We start from the raw sequence: 24,407 nt of genomic DNA, 5'->3' as shown, positions 1-24,407 counted from the left end.
GCCAGAATAAAAAGAGGTCTCAAAAGCCAGAATTAGCTTAAATACTCTTGTTAACATGTTCAAGACATGGACATGGCCTAGGAGGCCAAACCAGAAAAATTGCCCCAGTGTCTAATTTGTATGTGGGTGTCTAGAAAGAAGACTTGGGCGTGTTAGATTCTGACACACCCAATCCTACAGAGATAAGACGCCACCAGAGGCACCGGCCCCTCCTAATTAAAACATGTACTGAGTATATGGTTGAGCCAGGAGGAATAGTAATTTCAGCCAACAGTCACGTAAAGGGCCATCCACATTGCGTTTTTCCCCTTCTGTTGGATATTTCATCTGAAGCCCTAAAAAATATGTATTTAGACGGAACCTCTGATGGAGCCATTGAGTTGAGCGAAACCATCCAAGAGCAAGAGACACGGGGGAAAAAAAAACGTAATGGGGGTCCATGTGAAGGCAGTTTGTCTCATTATACTCTCTGGCTTCACTTGGGTTCCTATCTGAATGACGTTTTTTCAGGGATTCAGAAGGAAACCCATCAGAAGGGATAAAACGCAAAGAGAAGGATTCCTTGGGTGTATGGGCATTAGTTTTACTATCTTCTCTTTATATAATAGCATATAAAAAGTAGTACTTTACAATGGCCTACAGTGCAAAATGCATAAAAAAATAAATTATTTATGAATTAAACTCTTATTATTAATTAAACAATTATAAAGAAATAAAATAAATAATAATTGTAAAACAGAAGAGAAACATTAAAAATGCACAAGAACATAAACAACACAGTAAATCACTATAATGGTAATATTATGAAAGGCTGTATCTGTGGCATAGACAAAGATTTGTCTGGGACTGCACACCTCACTCCATTTTAATAATAATAACAACAATAATAATAATAATAATAATAATAATAATAATAATAACAACAACAACAACAACATCTTGCTTTCTCATCACTTAGTTTTGCACATGGCTAGAAAAAAAAAATACAGATTTGCAAGTCCCTAAACCTCATTCACGTCACATAAATGGTTAAAAATCAAATTGTCGCAAAAGAAAAAAAATTTTAGGATATATTATTTTAGAATTAAAAAAAAATAATTCTGGACCTATTAAAGTCAGTAAAAAAAATATAAATAAAATCTTGAAAAAAAAAATCAATATAAAAAAATATCAGATTAAAATAGAAAAAAGTAAGGTTATACATTTTTTTCTAGAAAAATTCAGGTTTTTAAAATCCCAGACAAAAAAAGTGTATAAAAATAAATGAATATATAAAATCTTCGTAATCAATATGATAATATAAAAAAAAAATTCAGAAAAGAAATATACTCATAAAATCCAAGAGACTTTGCGTAAACTGCATTTCTGCACAATACCCCTACCCCACCCCAAAAAAAATTGTATAAAAATTAAACATAAAAATGCAGACAAAAAAATAAATAAAAAAAAATAAAAATCCCAGACATTTGACATGGCTATGACATCCTAAAAAGCTTAAGGAAGATAAGACGATAATGGGAACACCTCCGCACACATCCTGTTCATTTATCTGCAATATGGATGTAAATGATGGGAAAATAAATATGAGGAGTTAATAATTTTCAACGTAAAAGGGGAAATATGCATAAAAAAAACAGAAACAGAAACAGCCGCAGAAGTCCGTCGTAGTAAAAATCAATGAGGCCGTGACTGTGTGACCGCTTCACTTTGTAAGACGTGGTCATAGGGCAGGGTTCCCCAACTCCAGTCCTCAAGGCCCACCAACAGGTCATGTTTTCAGGATTTCCTTAGTATTGCACAGGTGATGGGATTGTTGCCTGTGCAGGTGATGGAATTATCACCTGTGTAATACTAAGGAAATCCTGAAAACATGACCTGTTGGTGGGCCTTGAGGACTGGAGTTGGGGAACCCTGTCATAGGGCATCCATAGAAGTGCCTGGAGCTTTGGAATATGAACATTTTTGTCTTTTTTTGTGACTGCTACAATAGTAACTAATAAATAACTAACACCAACTTTATAGATACAAGTAGTAACTTTAGGTTTTCCTGGTTGGAGCATATATAATAAACGCATGACCAGTTGTGGCAGATTTATCTAATTTGATTATTTGAAGCATTTTATAAGGTGTTGCTGTTTTGTATTAATAAAGAACTTTACTGTTATTATTGTCTTTGTGGTTGTTTTATACCAGAACAGGTTGCAATTACAGGTTATGGCAGATAGGTGGCGCTGTTGTAGCTGTCAAGATTCTCACCATTTAGGGATGATCTTTTCATTCCTTATGTATAAATTTATTAAAGAGATTGTTCCAAAAAATGGTGGAAAAAGCGCTTTACCAGTGCATTCATTGTCTGCAGGACTGTCACAGATTGCTGTATATGACCGAGACCCCCAGAGATCAGCAAGTTATCACCTATCTTTTTAATTTGCATTTTTACAAACACCTGTAGATGTCTGCCAACAGAGACCCCTCCTCACTTCCCAGGTCTCTTCAAGGTGAGCAAATCATCAAAAGCTTAACCATAAAAAATAAAACAAATGTCCCCCAAGTTCTGGGATCCTCTACAATCTTCCCTATTTTAGGGAGTAAGGCTACGTTCACACGTTGCGTTTTTACTGTGTTTTTTTTCTGCAGGCCTGCTGTCTTAGCAGTGAAAAAAAGCAGGGTTTTTACTGTGGTTTTGGCAGTGTACATTTGTCTCTGGTGCATGCAGAAAAGAAAATAACCTAATTCATCTTCATCAAGTTTTGGCACCAAAAACACAGCAAAAACTGATACCTGCGGGGTTTTTTGCTGCGTTTTTACACTATCCATTGCCATCAATGGGTGAAAAACGCTGAAAAAAAAAAAACGCTGAAAGAAGTGACAAGCTGCATTTTGCAAAAATGCTGCTCTTTGGGTTTTTTTTCCCCCTGACTGTTTTGTCAAAGTGTTTGCATGAGATTTCTGAAATCTCATACTTTGCTGGTACTGTAAAACGCAGCTGAAAATTTACGTTAAAAAAAACGCATAAAAAAAAAAAACACAACGTGTGAACATAGCCTGAGTGTTCAACTCAACTGCAGCGCCACCACAGGGGAAATGAAGAATTACACCAAGCTCACTAAAATCAGCGAACTGACCAGGAAATGCACAGGCTGAGGCACTCATATAGTGAGCTGTAATCAGCTGGTGGACCTACCTACACTGGCACAAAATTGATCTTCCTACAGATCGTTCATCAATGGCTCAAGACTGAGCCGAAGACCATTAAAAAAAATTATATTATATATATATATATATATATATATATATATATATATATATATATATATATATATATATACACACACACACACACACACACACACACACACACACACACACACTCACACACACACTAGGTCTGCTTTCTAATACTTATAATTTACTGTATTCTAAAAAAAAGTCCAAAGAAGATAAAGATGATTTTTGTCTGTCAAATTACATATGTATAAAAAGGTAAGTAGAGCATTGTATCTGGGAGAAAGTATCTCTGTACACAGAATTAATAGTACAGCACAAAAGTATCTGCTATGTGAATGAGCCCTAATAGATGTTATTTTCCACCCCAATAATTGAAGCTCCCCAGTAAGAAATACCCCTGTAATAATTAAGAATTTCCCAATAGACTATGTAAAATATATATTTTTTAAACCAGACACACCCCCCCCCCTTAAGAAAGTCATAAATGACCATTAATGATTATATATGTCTGAGACAGATATAGAGATAGGAGATAGATATGTGACAGATAGACATATTTGATAGATATAATAAATCTTTCCAGTTCCCAGTCAGCAGATTATATGTCTGTAATTCCCTTTCATCATGTCTGCACCCAACAATGGAGCTGCTGGGGCTTTTTCTTGTCTTACATCATGCATTACATTATTTACATAAAGGGGGGGATAAACTTTCACTTAGATCTTTGTACAAACCCAACTCATGCACAGAACAAGTGTACAGAGGCCAGCCTGCCATCTATATACAACATGCAGAAATAATATGTGGAGAGAGAGAAATAATAGAATTTCTATACAATATATTGAATAGGAAAATTTCAAATGCAAAATAACAGCAGGATTATATTACACTTCTCATCAATAAACTGTATCTAAACTATATTACACGCAGTTTATTTCTCAGTTATTCTGAAAATATCCAATATCCCATGAATTCTGCTGTGTGACTTATGTATAGAATATTTCAAGAAAGTGTAAAATTGCTAAATTGGTAGATAATAATGTGCAGTTGTTTTGTTGAGCAACATAGTCTCATTTGTGTTTAGCAGAAAATTAATTTATTTCATGTGTTTCAGATACGTTCTAATAACCTGAATCTATGTAGAACCATACACGTTTGTATAATGTATAATACACCTACATTATATATTATTTTATAATCCACACACACATAAATATTCTCTATTTTAACTGATTAATTTATTCTAAAAATGTCATCTAAATAGATTAGCAAAATAAATATAATTTGTTATTCCTACATTTTCTTTTACATTATCCATAAGCTAAAATCTACAGCATATTTGCTGAGCAGAAACTCCATGTGCCCCTGTGTAAAATAACCATTATTTAAAGATTATCCCGAAATGGAATGACTTCTGTTATATTTCCATGATTAGCATTATTCGGTATTAAGCGGCTGTAATTCTAGGTTTTTCTTAGATGTTTGATAGATATAGATATTGGTGAATAGATACAAAGATATGATATGTAGATAGATGATATAAGATGGATATTAAATAGAGCGATATAAGATAGATACATAGAAGATAGATCATTTTTAATTTAAATCACAAGAATTATTTTACAAAGTGAGTTGCAATGAATTGTATAAATAGTAAAAGAAACACCTCTGATTTGTCTGTAGTTTGTACAATACTTTATAGAGGTAGGATAGATAGATAGACAAAAAGATAGATATTATATGAACAGATAGATGATAGACATGAGATGCTCTCTAGATAGGGTATAGATAATAGAGATGGATATTACATGAACAGATCCAGATTCATTAAACAGATATGATCTATAGATAGACATGATATAAGATGGATATCACATTGATAAAGTGCAATTTAATTCACAAGTCTTAAATTATAGTGAGCTGTAAAAATAGAAAAAGAAACCCATCATCTGCTGATCTGTCTGTATTTTTTACAATCCTTTCAATATTAGATAGATACATTATAGACAGATATTAATTAGATGTGAGATAACTGTATAGATAAATTATAGATATTTGATTATATTTTTAAGATAAATTAATATTTTGGGCTGAGCCCCATGGGGACTAGACAAATATGCAAGATGTAAGAAGTGGGGTCTTACCTATGTTGGGGTGTCTGGGGGTCCCAGGTCCCCCTCTGTTCTGCAGGTTGTGTAGCATGGAGCTGTCGAATGGAGAAGTAGTCCAAGCAGCGCCCATGTCCTGGGTGACATAGGCTGGGTAGGGGCTGGAGTAGGTGGCACCGAGCCCCCGACCATATTGCTCTCTTCCATTGGTGGTGATGGCCAGGGGGCTGCTGTAGGAGACCTCTCTGGAGGAGGCTGCACTGATGGGGGGGCTGGAGGAGAAGGCAAAGCGGGGAGACACAGACTGGTGAGGTGTGGTGGGGTTGTAGGGCGAGCTCTCTGCACCCGCCTGTGCCCACATGTTGTGCCCTGATCCTGGGCTCCCCTGCTGAGTGTGCCCACTGGATTGGAGGTAAGGAAGGCTGGGGATCATGGAGGACACCCTGGTGGTGGGGACATAGACAGGAGAGGTAGCAGCAGTACTGTGCATGAAGCCCCCAGCTCCTTCATATGATGGGGGTCCATGATTAGCAGTCATTGCAAGACTTTGATACATCCTTCAAGATAGTTCCAAACTCCTACAGAAGTTCTCCAAGATGTTCCTGATCTTTTCTGGCCCAGAGATCTCCACTGATCACCAATGCAGAAGGTCACATCCTCGCAGAGCCATCCCATCCATCCTCTATCTTCTGTGTCCAAGATTACTGTGAGGAGACCCCTCCCCTGGTGGGGTATTTATACCTCACACCTACAGGTCAGAAAAGAGAAAAGAATGAGCAGGGTGGGGGGCTCTACACGTACAGGGGTCTCTGCAGGTGACAGACACCATTGTGTACTCCTCACCTTTGTTTTTTTTTTTTGTTTTTTTTTATGAGTTTCCCCACCCCCACATCAAAACACAACAAATCAAGAATAATCACATTAATTAGTGAGTAAATACAGAGAGATGACAGGAGGCTGCAGAGCCAGAGCTGCCCATTGTGGAGGCGACAATTAGCACCAACATGCAGAGAAAAGCCGCAAAAATGGCTCCAACCACCATTATGTCACCCGGCTACACCCCAGCCAGGACCCCAAAATGTGCAGGTATGTGAAGGTCCAATATGGGTAAGAGAGCAAAGAATTATAATAGGAGGAACAGAAAAATAGTAGTAATAATAATAATAATAGAGATGCAGCAGCGATATAATAACAATGCAACTAAAACAATAATTCTAAAGAATAATAAAGATTCTAACATGATACATTATAGCATTAAAAATAATAATTGTATTACATTACTAAACAAGAATACAAAATAATGCAAGTAATAGTTACAAATATATATTACTACTCTCGAATAATTATTACTACTAACTATATTAATAGTTATTAACATAGTTCATCTGCAGAATACTTCAATCATATTAACATTTTATTCTATCATATTACTACTACAAAAGAATTTCTAATTCTACCAGTATTTATATATATACACATATACATACACACATATATATATATATATATATATATATATATATATATATATATATATATATATATATATATATATATATATATATATATATATATATATATATATATATACACACACACACACACACACACATATATATATTTTTTTATTCCTTTGAAATTCATTTCACAATGGTAATATTATTATCACTCTGAAAGGAATTTTAAAGGAACAAAAAAATAGTGATATTACTATTATTAATATATTATTATCATCGTCACGATTATTATTTAGTTTATTTTATTCCTTTAGAATTCCTTTCACAATGGTAGTAATATTAACAATCTGAATGGAATTTTAAAGGAATATAATAAGAATTATTATTTTATTCCTTTAAAATTAGTTATTAATATTACTACCATTGTGAAAGGAATTCTAAAGGAATGAAATAAATAAAACTAAATAATAATAATGGTGACAATTATATATTAATATCGATTATTATTTATTTTGTTCCTTTAAAATTCCTTTCAGAGTGGTGATAATAATAATAATGGTGACACTAATATATTAATAATGGTAACATCATTATTATTTATTTTATTCCTTTAAAATTCCTTTCAGAGTGGTGTTATTATTACTACCATTGTGAAAGGACTTTTAATAGAATAAAATAAAAAAAAGAAGAAGTCATTTTAGTTGTATTATAATAAAGCAATGCTGATTTATGTATATTGCAAAATGCATTTTAATTGCATAAAAAATTTGCAAGAGTCTACTTTTAAAAGTAAAAATTAATATCAGGATGAGTAATAAAAGCAATAAGATAAATGTGATTGTGGTTTTTCTTAATGTTTAAAGAAATGTAGCACATAACAAATAAAATTGTAGTACTAATAGAGAAACATAAAAATGTGAAAAAAAAAGTAAATCCAGACATATCATAATTATATGTCACTAACACAATACAGATGATCTACAGAAATTAAATATATATATGTTATATATATAATCCAGAGTGTGTATGTATAAATATATATATATACACACACACACACACACACACATACATATTTATTGAAATCACACACTAAATATATATTTATATCGGAATACAGCAATGTATAAATATATTATATATTTAATGGGTGGTAGCTATAGAGCTGTTGCAGACAATTAAGGACTGACACAAATGAATGGGCTGATTGAAGGCAGCGGTGATAGAGTAGATTGATGATGTCTTTACAATGAGAAGAAACAGAAGCCAAAAGACAAGACTTCTTCGGAGTTTAGCACAATCACCACCATCATCTCCTCACAGAATCCTTTAATATTTGTGTAGTTTTTATTCTCTTAGTTTGGCTGTAACATAACCAGCTACATATATACACTTCTGTATCATATATTCTGTCTACATCAGGGATACCCGTCAATTGTCTTCATTTAGAGTTTTGAAGATGAACATAAAATAGTAAATATATAGTGCTATTTTTTTTTTATGTACTTTAATATTATCAGTAGAAAAGTCGGAAGACAATGCAGGTATTTTCTAATAATAAATTACAATAAATTATAACAGTCTTCTAAAATATTTAGGAAGCATAAATAGAAACATAACTATTTTTAAACGGTCTTTTTTTGTAAATTTTAGTATTATCTTTCATCATGCTTGGGTATCTATATATTAATATCACTTTTATTACTAACATTTATTTTCTTTATTCTTTTCCATTATTTAGTCTCTCCACACACATATATATTTATTTATTTATATTGTATGTGTTCGCATTGATCATTAAATTCTAGACAGTTAGTATTCATTATACAAGTCATATATATATATATATATATATATATATATATATATATATATATTTTATGAAGCATGACTTGTTTATTTATTATCTGCATGATACAGTAAAGTATAGTAATAATCAACTATCATAGTAATATAAGTAATAAATACAATAGTAATAATAATAATAATAATTAGAATACAGGTGTATTATAAATTACAGTAATATTCAGATGATTCCCTCCACCTCCCTCTCTCTCATTATCGACATAGAGGTCCATGCTGGTGAATTGTCTGTTTTGGAGAGGACAGTGGTGACTATTAAACTCCACTTGGCCGAGGTTACAGTGAGGGGACATGATAGGAGTTATCTCCGATTATTCAGAGCTGACACTTTGCTGTTACCTGGGCCCCCTCCTCTCTGTGTGACAGATAAGAGCAGATAGTAGAGGGACAGATGTGGCCATGTATTACACTACAACAACCCCCATCCTGCCTGAAATTCTGGGGGTCCCTATACTCTGCCCACTGACATTGTTATGAACGCCTGTGTAGTAAAGAAATCCATAAGTTATGTTGGATCTAGTGCCCCCCCCCCCCCCCTCCAGACAGTGATTAGTCACTCTGCACCCAGTAAGCCCCTTCCTATAAAACTTTTATGCAACTTGTTTCACTTTTGCAAACTTTTTGCCCACCACTTTCCCAGTTGTACCACCCTAAATAATGTGTAATTTTCCAATAACCCTCTGCAACATTCTGCCACTTTATAACCCCTTATGCTCTTTTGTTGTCACCCCCTCCCCTTCTAATATGAACTTAAAATGACTCTTCCTTTTTAATGTGCAAACTTTGTAAAACTTTGCAAAACTTTTTTTTTTTAACCCCTCTTCCACTGGACACCCCCCCACCTTTAGGGCAATGTAGATGCATACAAAGAGGTGATGCATCACCTATGTGTGTGTCATTATTGTATGCAATTAGCCCTGAACCCCAAATGACCGACCTTCAGACAGCTGGAGGCTGCTCCAGAGATGGCACAGGCTCTACCAGGGCTCTCAGTGCAGCAGCAGCAATGGCTCCTGGCTCCCACAAAACACACACACGCAGTGGGGGAGGACTGTCTCCAAGCCTTGCCCTTTTTGCCTGTCTCCTGCACTCTCTCTGCACTTCTGGTGACTGGCTTCTCACCATCACGTGGGATTACAATATCTATTTCACCATCAGCAGGCGCCAGGCTTCAGTCCTGTGCAAAACAGCAGCCAAAGTCCAAAGCTTCCAGCACTGGAAACTCAAATATGTATCTAAGCTGAAATATGTATCTGTACAGACAGGCAGTTCTCCCTGGCCAGGACTTCACATCCTTGGGATTTCCTCCATAGATTGCTGGGGTTAATGTTATAGCACTCTATTACCGGGTATTAGCAGAGAGGCAGGGGAGACAATGTCACGCCTGGATGAGCCCATCTATTAGAAAGCCATTACCCCTGGCCAGGCTCCTGTAATGACTTTATAGAGATGTCACTTGGGACTCTCAGACAACTTATTGGACAGGCCACCATTATATATGTAGGAGATCACCTCTTTATTTGTCATTTGTAAACAGATCTTATTTATGGGAGTTCATAATGTGGTTGAATGGGTGACAGCTCCCACATGGGCTCTGCTCTGTTATCTCCCAGCCCAGGAAATTAACATAAAATGATAATAGTAATGGCTGCACCAGGGATGATGCAGGATTTATAAGCTGTCAGGTGCAGAGCATTCACCACTGGAGCCTACCCAAAAGTGTGTGACTCGTGTATGGGAGGAGGTCACCTCTCTGCCAGGGTGGATCATTTTCTATTTTCCATCATCTAGCTGTATAGTCATAGATTACAGATATAGAAGTGAATACATCATGTAATCTGTATCCATGTCTCTATTATATTATTATTATTAGTAGTAGTAAATGTGTTACTCATGTATGGAAGGAGGTCTCCTCTCTGCCAGTGTGTTTCATTCTATATATTTTCTGTCATCTAGCTATCCATTCATGTATTCACTTCTACATATGTAATCTATCACCTAATATGGATCTATGTCTCTATTATTTTTAAATATGTGACTCAGGTATGGGAGGAGGCACCTTGTATGTGTAATCCATACTCTAATAATATACATAAAAGTCTTCATAGGTATACAGATATCCATCTATCCACTATCTATATAGAAAATGCAGAATGATGAAAAAGCATGATAACATCATATATCTATCTATCTATCTATCTACACACATATATATATATATATATTAGCATTATTTTTATTATACTGCATTTTCCATCAGCTACCAACTGATTTAGATATGCTTTACATCTAAACAGAAAAAAATAGCCGGCACATTTGTTAGTTATTTATTTACATAGATAGATAGAAATCTGTCTATCTATTTATCTATCTCATCCAATATCGATCGATCTATCTCTCTATCTATACACACACGCACAATGTATATACTGTAGATTTGTCCATCTCTGAACAAATAAATTTATAGTGCAGATATATAGATGGATTTTGGAGACTTACAGTATATTATATATATATATATATATATATATATATATATATATATATATATATATATATATATACACACACACATATATACATATATATATACACACATATATACATTATTATATTTGCTATTCTCTAATATCTACCTGTATATTAGCAATATACATGTACACATACACAGTGTCTATAGATAATATATATGGAAATAGATTTATCAATGTATTAGATGAACAGACTTTACATTGATAAAAGGATATAGATATAACGAATTCTTAAATAAATTGGTAGATGGCAGAAAATGCAGAATGATGCAAAAAAAATGCATGATAAGGTGATAGACTAGAGAAAAAAACCCATATGTACATATATATGCAAAAAAAAAACTGAAAGATAGAAACATTTCCAGATAAATAGAAATATAGATAGCTTTGTAGATTGAGAAATAAGAGATAGATAAACGTGAGACAGGATTATATACATAGAACCAAGCTCTTCCGTGTATGTTGGACATTTCCTGTGGGTATTGCTGCACTGGGTCATTGTAGGTCGGGTAAATAGGATTGCATGAAAGGTATAGACAAGTACACAAAGATTAATATCCAACTGTACTTACAACAATAAACAACAAAGAAAACAATAGGGAAAGACAATGCATGTTAATAGAAAACAGATGAGTTGAGAAGTTAGAACCATTGTTTTGTATAGTAACTATCTGCAGAGCTGTGTGTGTACAGGAATACAGTGTATATGACTGCAGAGCTGTGTGTGTACAGGAATACAGTGTATATGACTGCAGAGCTGTATGTCCAGGAATACAGAGTATATGACTGCAGAGCTGTGTGTGTACAGGAATACAGTGTATATGACTGCAGAGCTGTGTGTACAGGAATACAGTGTATATGACTGCAGAGCTGTGTGTACAGGAATACAGTGTATATGACAGCAGAGCTGTGTGTGTACAGGAATACAGTGTATATGACTGCAGAGCTGTGTGTACAGGAATACAGTGTATATGACAGCAGAGCTGTGTGTGTACAGGAATACAGTGTATATGACTGCAGAGCTGTGTGTACAGGAATACAGAGTATATGACAGCAGAGCTGTGTGTGTACAGGAATACAGTGTATATGACTGCAGAGCTGTGTGTACAGGAATACAGTGTATATGACTGCAGAGCTGTGTGTACAGGAATACAGTGTATATGACTGCAGAGCTGTATGTGTACAGGAATACTGTGTATATGACTGCACAGCTGTGTGTGTACAGGAATACAGTGTATATGACTGCAGAGCTGTGTGTACAGGAATACAGTGTATATGACTGCAGAGCTGTGTGTACAGGAATACAGTGTATATGACTGCAGAGCTGTGTGTGTACAGGAATACAGTGTATATGACAGCAGAGCTGTGTGTGTACAGGAATCCAGTGTATATGACTGCAGAGCTGTGTGTGTACAGGAATATAGTGTATATGACTGCAGAGCTGTGTGTGTACAGGAATACAGTGTATATGACAGCAGAGCTGTGTGTGTACAGGAATCCAGTGTATATGACTGCAGAGCTGTGTGTGTACAGGAATACAGTGTATATGACTGCAGAGCTGTGTGTGTACAAGAATACAGTGTATATGACAGCAGAGCTGTGTGTGTACAGGAATACAGTGTATATGACTGCAGAGCTGTGTGTGTACAGGAATACAGTGTATATGACTGCAGAGCTGTGTGTACAGGAATACAGTGTATATGACTGCAGAGCTGTGTGTACAGGAATACAGTGTATATGACTGCAGAGCTGTGTGTGTACAGGAATACAGTGTATATGACAGCAGAGCTGTGTGTGTACAGGAATCCAGTGTATATGACTGCAGAGCTGTGTGTGTACAAGAATACAGTGTATATGACTGCAGAGCTGTGGGTGTAAAGGAATACACTGTATATGACTGCAGAGCTGTGTGTGTAAAGGAATACACTGTATATGACTGCAGAGCTGTGTGTACAGGAATACAGTGTATATGACTGCAGAGCTGTGTGTGTAAAGGAATACACTGTATATGACTGCAGAGCTGTGTGTGTACAGGAATCCAGTGTATATGACTGCAGAGCTGTGTGTGTACAGGAATCCAGTGTATATGACTGCAGAGCTGTGTGTGTACAGGAATCCAGTGTATATGACTGCAGAGCTGTGTGTGTACAGGAATCCAGTGTATGTGACTGCAGAGCTGTGTGTGTACAGGAATATAGTGTATGTGACTGAAGAGCTGTGTGTGTACAGGAATCCAGTGTATATGACTGCAGAGCTGTGTGTGTACAGGAATCCAGTGTATATGACTGCAGAGCTGTGTGTGTACAGGAATCCAGTGTATATGACTGCAGAGCTGTGTGTGTACAGGAATACAGTGTATATGACTGCAGAGCTGTGTGTGTACAGGAATACAGTGTATATGACTGCAGAGCTGTGTGTACAGGAATACACTGTATATGACTGCAGAGCTGTGTGTGTACAGGAATACAGTGTATGTGACTGCAGAGCTGTGTGTGTACAGGAATCCAGTGTATATGACTGCAGAGCTGTGTGTGTACAGGAATACAGTGTATATGACTGCAGAGCTGTGTGTACAGGAATACAGTGTATATGACTGCAGAGCTGTGTGTACAGGAATACAGTGTATATGACTGCAGAGCTGTGTGTGTACAGGAATTATGTGTATATGACAGCAGAGCTGTGTGTGTACAGGAATACAGTGTATATGACTGCAGAGCTGTGGGTGTACAGGAATACACTGTATATGACTGCAGAGCTGTGTGTACAGGAATACAGTGTATATGACTGCAGAGCTGTGTGTGTAAAGGAATCCAGTGTATGTGACTGCAGAGCTGTGTGTGTACAGGAATACAGTGTATGTGACTGCAGAGCTGTGTGTGTAAAGGAATCCAGTGTATATGACTGCAGAGCTGTGTGTGTACAGGAATCCAGTGTATATGACTGCAGAGCTGTGTGTGTACAGGAATCCAGTGTATATGACTGCAGAGCTGTGTGTGTACAGGAATCCAGTGTATATGACTGCAGAGCTGTGTGTGTACAGGAATACAGTGTATATGACTGCAGAGCTGTGTGTGTACAGGAATCCAGTGTATGTGACTGCAGAGCTGTGTGTGTACAGGAATACAGTGTATATGACTGCAGAGCTGTGTGTGTACAGGAATCCAGTGTATATGACTGCAGAGCTGTGTGTGTACAGGAATCCAGTGTATATGACTGCAGAGCTGTGTGTGTACAGGAATACAGTGTATATGACTGCAGAGCTGTGTGTGTACAAGAATACAGTGTATATGACTGCAGAGCTGTGTGTGTACAGGAATACAGTGTATATGACTGCAGAGCTGTGTGTGTACAGGAATACAGTGTATATGACTGCAGAGCTGTGTGTGTACAGGAATACAGTGTATATGACTGCAGAGCTGTGTGTGTACAGCAATACAGTGTATATGACTGCAGAGCTGTGTGTGTACAGGAATCCAGTGTATATGACTGCAGAGCTGTGTGTGTACAGGAATCCAGTGTATATGACTGCAGAGCTGTGTGTGTACAGGAATACAGTGTATATGACTGCAGAGCTGTGTGTGTACAGGAATACAGTGTATATGACTGCAGAGCTGTGTGTGTACAGGAATACAGTGTATATGACTGCAGAGCTGTGTGTGTACAGGAATACACTGTATATGACTGCAGAGCTGTGTGTGTAAAGGAATACACTGTATATGACTGCAGAGCTGTGTGTGTACAGGAATCCAGTGTATATGACTGCAGAGCTGTGTGTGTACAGGAATCCAGTGTATATGACTGCAGAGCTGTGTGTGTACAGGAATCCAGTGTATATGACTGCAGAGCTGTGTGTGTACAGGAATCCAGTGTATATGACTGCAGAGCTGTGTGTGTACAGGAATACAGTGTATGTGACTGCAGAGCTGTGTGTGTACAGGAATACAGTGTATATGACTGCAGAGCTGTGTGTGTACAGGAATACAGTGTATATGACTGCAGAGCTGTGTGTGTACAGGAATACAGTGTATGTGACTGCAGAGCTGTGTGTGTACAGGAATACAGTGTATGTGACTGCAGAGCTGTGTGTGTACAGGAATACAGTGTATATGACTGCAGAGCTGTGTGTGTACAGGAATACAGTGTATATGACTGCAGAGCTGTGTGTGTACAGGAATACACTGTATATGACTGCAGAGCTGTGTGTGTACAGGAATACACTGTATATGACTGCAGAGCTGTGTGTGTACAGGAATACAGTGTATGTGACTGCAGAGCTGTGTGTGTACAGGAATACAGTGTATATGACTGCAGAGCTGTGTGTGTACAGGAATACAGTGTATATGACTGCAGAGCTGTGTGTGTACAGGAATACAGTGTATGTGACTGCAGAGCTGTGTGTACAGGAATACAGTGTATGTGACTGCAGAGCTGTGTGTACAGGAATACAGTGTATGTGACTGCAGAGCTGTGTGTGTACAGGAATACAGTGTATGTGACTGCAGAGCTGTGTGTGTACAGGAATACACTGTATATGACTGCAGAGCTGTGTGTGTACAGGAATCCAGTGTATATGACTGCAGAGCTGTGTGTGTACAGGAATACAGTGTATATGACTGCAGAGCTGTGTGTGTACAGGAATAGGCTATATGAGAACTCTCCCTATCTCTTTGAAGACTAAACAATTGTAGACATTGCTTGATTTCATTCTATATATACAGGGTGGTCCAAAAGTAGGTGGTGTAATAAGGTTATGACGGGGGAGATTTATCAAACACTAAATTGCAGCCGCCTGTCTGGATCATCCTCCAATAAACCATGAATTAGACGTGGACGGTGAGCTTTCCACCCAATAGATTTCAGGATTTGCATGATAGAAGCTCGTGAAATTCCCAATTCCAGAGAGGCTCTTCTGTGGACTTTTTTGGACTCTGAACAAATGTTTCAGCAACAAGTTGTTTATCTGCTGTACTGACTGTTTTGGGTCGAGCAGTTTTTGGAGCATTAAGGATTGAGCCAGTGGCATTGAATTTGTCACGAATGCGGTAAATGGTTTGTCTCTTTGGGGCTTGAGTACCAAATGTTTCAACCCAATTTGCTCTAACGGTTTCAGCATTTTGAGATTTCCAATACTCTGTTAAAATCCATTTTCTTTGATCTGTATTTAAATTATTTGCCATTATGTGTTATCTGAATTATCTGAAAAGAAAACAGATTTGGGGGAGATCTATCTGTGAAACTGGCTCAGTTACCCTTAGCAACCAATCAGATTCCACCTTTCATTTTCCAAAGAGTCTGAGGAATTAAAAGTGGAATCTGATTGGTTGCTAAGGGTAACTGAGCCAGTTTCTATTTACACCATGTTTGATAAATCTCCCCCTTCATAACCTTATTACACTTTCTGTCCACCTACTTTTGGACCACCCTGTATATATATATATATATATATATATATATATATATATATATATATATATATATATATATATATAATATCATGATCTAAAATACAAATATAATTTCTCACTTGAGAGGAAGTGTTGATTTGTCTGTATGTATTCTCTCCTCTCTGTATATTATCCATTTATTATATAATCTACATGAGAGGAGATAGCTGTACATGTGTACATAATACCCTCACACTTCTGTATGTCCTATTTGCATCATATTATTATTTGGATCCTTATTTGATTTTAATTATTACTGTTTAGCCAATGATAGATATCACATTTGCAATTTAAAACATTAAATCTTTGAAAACTATGGTAAGTATTGTACATTACTGCTTTACAGATTGCGCTCTGCAGCCTTCACTCCATCAGAGAAACGATTTGCAATGCAGATCACAGGGGCTGTTATGAAATCGGCAGGAGCTTTTGTATGAGGAATAATATATATTATATATATATATATACACACACATATATATACATACACACATACATGTTAGTTTGATGTATTTTATGCCCTCCCTGGTAATCTCACACATTTCTTAGGTGTCTGAAGATGTTTTTTTGATATATAAAGTTCAGGTGAGAAAATATACGAATTGCTAATATAAGAAAAAGGATATAAAAAAAATCGTATAAGAGTATTAACAAGAATAATATGTAGGATTAAATTAATTCTACATTTTAGTGATGATACAATTTAGTATCGTTGTCATGCCATTTATCATTATTATAGACAGAAATTTATAAATGTATTTCAATATTTTTGTGTTTGTATAAATATATATATATTTTATGTATACACACACACACACATTATAGAATCTATAAATAAGTAATTGTGTATCTGTAAATGAAAAAAACATGTTTAAGAATATATATGTCTATTATTTAAATATGTACAATGTTTACTGATATACATTTACCTATAGAATTTTATACACACTATATAAAATCTCAATCTATGCATTAATACATTCTATAGATAAATGTATATCCTAATATATTAATCGTTCTTTCTCCCTACATATGTTTAAGAGAAACCATTGTACTTATTTAAATAAAAGACAAATATATTTTTAAACAAAAACTGAAAAAAAAGATAGATATAAAAATATATATGAAGGGAGTATAAATATGTAAAATAGAAAAGACCAATAAATAAGGAGATACAACTCAAATGGGTTTTTCCATTAATATTTTCTTGGCATAAATATATATATATATATATATATATATATATATATATATATATATATATATATATATATATATATATATGTATATAGATCATAGAAATTACTATAAAAAATGTATTTGTGTTACATTTAAAAAAATAATATACTGTATACATATGCATGTTATTTTTTTAATGTAAAACATAAATACATATATCCTTCTATAGTAATTTCTAATGTGTAATGTAGTGTGTGTGTATATATATATATATATATATATATATATATATATATATATATATATATATATATATATATATATACACACACACATACACTTGTATATTATCTTTTTAATGTCACACAAATATATCTTTCTATAGTAAATTTTCTATCTATATACTATACATAAAGATACATTTATACATGTATCTTCGTGTGTATATGTGTATATATATATTATATATATATATATTATATATATTACACACACACACACTTGTATATTATCTCTTTTATTGTCACACATTAATACATCTTTCTACAGGAATTTTTATATTCTAAATGAAGCCCGATGTCTCAGATAATAACCATTTCCTATAATGTCAGTCCTCCTATGTTCCCCATTATTACTGGATGTGATCGATCAGTGGATGATGGATTCTATCACACATAGGGGTGGGCAGCAGTTATATGAGGGGGGATTATTGGTTCTGGTTCTAATAAATAACTTTCTGGGGAGCAGCAGATACACAATGGTATATACTAGATACATACTAGATATATGTGTGTATGGACTGTTGTGTGCTGATCAGGTCAGTGTCATATTGATGAGGTGTGTGATGATTGGGCAGGGTGGGGGGCTGCTGTGTGTCGGAGGGGGTCTTCCTGCAGCCTCTGTCAGACTCTCAGGCGCTGAAGTGACAGCTCTGCACCAGACTGAGACTGCTCTGGACTCAGGAAAGAGACAGCAGGCCGGGGAAGACCCCTGACAGAAGACCCTGCACTGATCCCAGACTGTCTCACCGCTGACCTCCTGCACCCACCAGCCATCACCCTCTACATAACGTCAGACGCATATCGCGATAGTCATTATATTTGTTCCATCGACACCACAAAGTGAGACATAATAGAAGGAAAAACTACAAAATCTCTGCAGCAAAAATCAGCTAAATAATCATCTGTAATCCCAATATAAGGTCAAATCAGCCTCAGTATGTAAGACATAGCCAAATAATACTTCTGCCACATGCACCAGACAATAATCATTGCAGTATGTTCTACAATATAACAATTCTCTGTTTGCTAGGCCAATATAGGGAAAAAAAACCGTATATAATATAATATAATATAATATATATATATATCTATCTCAAGATAAATTTAAAAAAACACATTTCCATGAATTAGCAAAATAAGAAATTTATGAACTAAAAATATAAATAAAAATACTAATTAATCTAAAAGAAATAAATAAAATAGGACTCTGAATAAATAATTATAAATCAGTAAATAGCATAAACATCCTAAAAATAATAAGTATATATTTATATTTACCATTTAGTTTCACCATTGTAATAAAACTCACCTCCATTACTTATTGATTATACAAATTACAAACAGATCAGAGAGGTTTCTTTGTTTCTATTTATGGAACTCGCAATGTATCATCAGAAGGCTTGTGATTAAATTAACATCTGTCTATGGGGGGCATGGGAATCCTACAAACTGTTGAATCCCCCCCCACCCCCACATAAGATATCTATCTATAGATCTGCATAAAATAGTCCAGCCAGAGGTTAATAAATTATTATATATCTTTTGCTCTGGATCATAGCCAGACTGTATGTGGGAGGAGAATCAGCAGGAGGCATGGTGAGTCCTCTAGTGTAAGTGTCTGTGCTGAGAAGCTTTCCTACCTGCCAGTCACAATTCTAGTAATGGGTAGATCTGTAGGCAGCCTCCATTACAGAGTCACTATAGGGTTATTCATGTTGTACTGATGAGGGGCTAATTATATATATATATATATATATATATATATATATATATAATGTGATATGACTCAGATAAGTAATGCAATGTAATGTATGTACACAGTGACTGCAACAGCAGAATAGTGAGTGCAGCTCTGGAGTATAATACAGGAGGTAACTCAGGATCAGTAATGTAATGTATGTACACAGTGACTGCACCAGCAGAATAGTGAGTGCAGCTCTGGAGTATAATACAGGATGTAACTCAGGATCAGTAATGTAATGTATGTACACAGTGACTGCACCAGCAGAATAGTGAGTGCAGCTCTGGAGTATAATACAGGATGTAACTCAGGATCAGTAATGTAATGTATGTACACAGTGACTGCACCAGCAGAATAGTGGGTGCAGCTCTGGAGTACAATACAGGATGTAACTCAGGATCAGTAATGTAATGTATGTACACAGTGACTGCACCAGCAGAATAGTGAGTGCAGCTCTGGAGTATAATACAGGAGGTAACTCAGGATCAGTAATGTAATGTATGTACACAGTGACTGCAGCAGCAGAATAGTGGGTGCAGCTCTGGAGTACAATACAGGATGTAACTCAGGATCAGTAATGTAATGTATGTACACAGTGACTGCACCAGCAGAATAGTGAGTGCAGCTCTGGAGTACAATACAGGATGTAACTCCGGATCAGTAATGTAATGTATGTACACAGTGACTGCACCAGCAGAATAGTGAGTGCAGCTCTGGAGTATAATACAGGATGTAACTCAGGATCAGTAATGTAATGTATGTACACAGTGACTGCACCAGCAGAATAGTGGGTGCAGCTCTGGAGTACAATACAGGATGTAACTCAGGATCAGTAATGTAATGTATGTACACAGTGACTGCACCAGCAGAATAGTGAGTGCAGCTCTGGAGTATAATACAGGAGGTAACTCAGGATCAGTAATGTAATGTATGTACACAGTGACTGCACCAGCAGAATAGTGGGTGCAGCTCTGGAGTACAATACAGGATGTAACTCAGGATCAGTAATGTAATGTATGTACACAGTGACTGCACCAGCAGAATAGTGAGTGCAGCTCTGGAGTATAATACAGGATGTAACTCAGGATCAGTAATGTAATGCATGTACACAGTGACTGCGTCAGCAGAATACTGAGTGCAGCTCTGGAGTTTAATATAAGATAAGTAATTAATGTATGCACATGTCTCATTAAGACAATAGCTGCTACTTACGGTGGTAAAACAATCTGGATCTTTCTAGGAATCTATAGTATTGTTTCTACTACTTGTAAGCAATGTGATTGCCCTGTTAGGACCTGGATGAATGGCCGGCAGCTGCTGACACGCGGACAGGACCTGTAGCAGCCTCTTCAGCACATTGTCTTATTGGGGACTTCACATCTCAGGGTTTTCCCTCTTCTATAAACAGTCCATAGTATTTTCCTTTCAAGTGTCACTCATACAAATAAACACAGATCTGCGCTGGCAGCCTAAGTGCTGGCTCAGCAACTAAGCCTTTATCCTCTACTTCCATTTGGAGCCGAATGGACCATCCTGAGAGGTGGCACAATCCTTACAGTAAGCTTCTTTGTTGTCATTACTAAAAAACAGTAATTAGCATGTGCATGTCTCCATTCATGATCCTAAAATAAATCTTAAGGCGCTGCTCATATACCATGATAGTTGACCATTATCTCTCCTGACTTCTCAATATGCGCAAATGCTTGGCTTGTACATGTAGGTTGTAACCTAGTCTCCAATTTCCCTCATGTCGACATGTCATGCCCAGTAACACATGCTGGTTGTGGGGTCTGTGAGTTGCTTGCTTTACCAGCTGTCATGTGTCAGCATAGCTTCAGTCCTGATTTCTCCTTTGTGCGCTTTCCTCCCTATCTACAGCCTGTTCTCTCCACACTCCCAGAGAATGTAGCTGCTTTCCCCTTTATCATCTCTGATCTGCAATGTACAATCCTCTACCACCTGCTGCGAAGTCTAAAACTGAGAGAAAGAAGGAGGAGAGCAGAAGGGCAAAGATCTGATGGATCTGTATAATTTTTGCAGAGGTGAAGAACACACACACCCTGCAGCAGCAAAATGGTTGGACATTTTTTACTTAAGACTTTTTTTTGAAGCGAATGCACAATTAAAATAAAATCAGTGCAAAAGTGTGAATAGAATGTGTCAGCAGGATTTCACATCTTAAGCTATTTTTATGCTCATGTAGATATTTCAAGGTCAAGATATGCAATACTTTAACATGGCCGGACTGTTCCTCCGTTTCTGTGAAATCAGCATTTTAATTAATATGCAAATGAGTCTGAAAGGCTATGGTAGATCTAAAGCCTCTGTCACTCCAGCTCTATTCCCCGCCCAGCTCCTCCTCTTCCCGCCTGACTGACAGCCTGTATGCTGTGTGACTGCAGGGCAAAAGGAACAGTCAGTCTAGCAGGAGGAGGTGGCAATGGGCGGGGAATAGACCTGGAGTGACAGAGGCTTCAGATCTACCATAGCTCTTCAGCCTCATTTGCATATACATTCAAACGCTGATTTCTCAATAATGGAGGAACGGATCGGCCATGTAAAGGTATTGCCGAACTTGTCTTTGAAAGAGCTACATGCACATATAAATAGTTTGGGGTGTGAAATCCTGCTGACAGATCCCCTTTTAAGGGTGCAGATAACCTGCATGAAATGAGCGTCAGTCAAATGTATAAGAAGGGTATATGTATAAACAATTGTTCGCTTTCACTCCTATTATAGTAGTCAGCAGCACATTAATGTTTACAAGAAGGGATGTGCTGCCGACTAGCGAAAAATTTGAGGTCCGCCTCAAAGATACAAACTTGCTTGTTGGCAGCTTAATAGGCATATTTACATGGGGCATTGACTTTTTATGATCAATCATCGATCCTAGCAAAAGAACCTTTAAGGTTCTTTGTTTTTGGAGTTTCCTCAAATCCTACTTCACAGTTTCAAGTGTTCTGCGCTTTGCACTCATGAAGGCTAAAAGCCTGAAACTTGACCATAAAATTTTAGGTTGTATTGTTGTGCTACACATCAGAGATCTCTCTCTACAACAACAACGGAGGAGAGGAAAGAACCTAATATTTTGGGGAAAGTAGTGGTTTTCCTTAAAGATTCCAGCTGAGCATAAAGTATTATTATAGGCAACGCTCCATGGGAGATAAGTATATAAAAAGCTCTCACCTAGAGCAAAAGAAACTATCCTGCAAGTACTATTTCAGGAGTGGTGGAGTCACGCAAGGTGTAGGAAAGGCTAAGTGCAACACGAAGGGAAGGGGAAAAGGGGGCCCAGACTCTAGGGAAAGGGGGTAGTGGAGACCTCTGAGGCTGACCTTATATCACCCTGTCTCCCCTAACATCCCTATATTGGTTCCACACCAATCGCCGCACAGGAACCTTGCCCTGTCTTTCCCTGGCGTTTGGCCCTGACTAGGGAAGGGAGGGGATGAGCACTAGTCAATCCCCACTGACAACTAAAGACAACAAAGGGGAACAAACAAGGGAAGATAGCTTAGCTTTAGTTGACTTCTGAGAGATGAACACTCATAGCTCCAGAGAGGAAGAAGTCTCAAGCCTTCACAAGGAATAATGTGAATATCGCCGGTATCTCCCTCTAGCAAACAGCAGGTATTTATACACCCAGGCCAGGGTGTTAATTAGCAAGAGGAAGGTAGCCGCTGGGTCCTAGAGAGACAACTTCTAAGAAGGTGTCTGTAATGCCAAACGAAGAGCTCTCCTGCAACCAACTGCAGGGCGACTGCCTGTCACTTCTGACACACCCGTGACAGGTGGCTACCGAATGTCTGAGCCTTTAACAAGCCTTCTAACATGACCAGAGATAAATCCTAATCCAGAAAATCATCCTCAGACAGCCTGTTTCGGGTTCTTTGCCCTTCATCAGTGTAGAGCAGAGTTTTGCTGTCTGATCTTGTATAGGGTGCTGTTCACACTAGGGTAGTGCACAGTATCCGGCTTACAGCCTATTAGTTACACCCATACTATCCAAGTGCACACCCTGGGAACAGACACCCTAGTTTACAATGTCCGCATGGGCCTGGGTGCACCCTGGAGTAAAAGTGTGCAAAATTAGTGCAATTCTAATACTAAGCAGTCATCCCCTCCATGAAATGGTAGGTTGTGAGTGATTGTCTCATCAGTATTTTGCACCTTTGTAGCCGCCATCTTTATGTGGGTCTGCTGCACCCTGGTAGTGCATTTGGCTTTGAAGATCTGGACAGGTAAACACTGCTGCCCTTTTTTGCTGTTTTTTCTTGAATTTTTGGGGGAATTTTAATTCTTCTTAGTGTGGCTTTTGCTGTGACTGTCTGATCTTAAACTTATAGGGTGGCAAACTCTCCTAACTGTTAAGTCCTTTCATTCGGAGAGAGAGAGATCATTTGCATACTGTGTCTCCTTTGGAGCATTGCCTGTACAACTCTATATTCAGTTGGTATCTTTAACGAGAACCAGAACTTCCCTTACGTCGTCTCAAGGACATCGCTAATAGCCAACCAGACTCTGATGAGGGGCAAACTCCCCGCAACAGGCTTTCTATAGATGAGTTTCTGGCTC

At 37.0% G+C, this 24,407-nt stretch overlaps 1 protein-coding gene across 3 annotated transcripts in view; it reads right to left on the bottom strand.

The window, feature by feature from the left end:
* The window catches only part of GATA4 (GATA binding protein 4), a 166,030-nt gene that overhangs the window by 46,134 nt on the left and 95,489 nt on the right, over nucleotides 1–24,407 (bottom strand). Inside the window, exons 1-2 of one of the 3 annotated variants that reach the window (XM_073673899.1) lie at nucleotides 9,594–9,757; nucleotides 5,373–6,084 (exon numbers count right to left, since the gene is read on the bottom strand). In XM_073673899.1, the coding sequence (XP_073530000.1) occupies nucleotides 5,373–5,892 (520 nt within the window). In that variant the 5' untranslated portion in view covers nucleotides 5,893–6,084; nucleotides 9,594–9,757. Of the gene's footprint in view, nucleotides 1–5,372; nucleotides 6,085–9,593; nucleotides 9,758–24,407 lie in introns of those variants that run through there. The other 2 variants (XM_073673901.1, XM_073673900.1) reach the window with 2 other exon arrangements.

This window comes from Phyllobates terribilis, unplaced genomic scaffold, assembly GCF_046119375.1.
Source record: "Phyllobates terribilis strain yellow unplaced genomic scaffold, ASM4611937v1 Scaffold_3__8_contigs__length_932513732, whole genome shotgun sequence".
Classification (NCBI taxonomy): domain Eukaryota; kingdom Metazoa; phylum Chordata; class Amphibia; order Anura; family Dendrobatidae; genus Phyllobates; species Phyllobates terribilis.
Note: the sequence above shows the minus strand (reverse complement) of the source record. Positions and strands in the feature narration are given on the sequence as shown.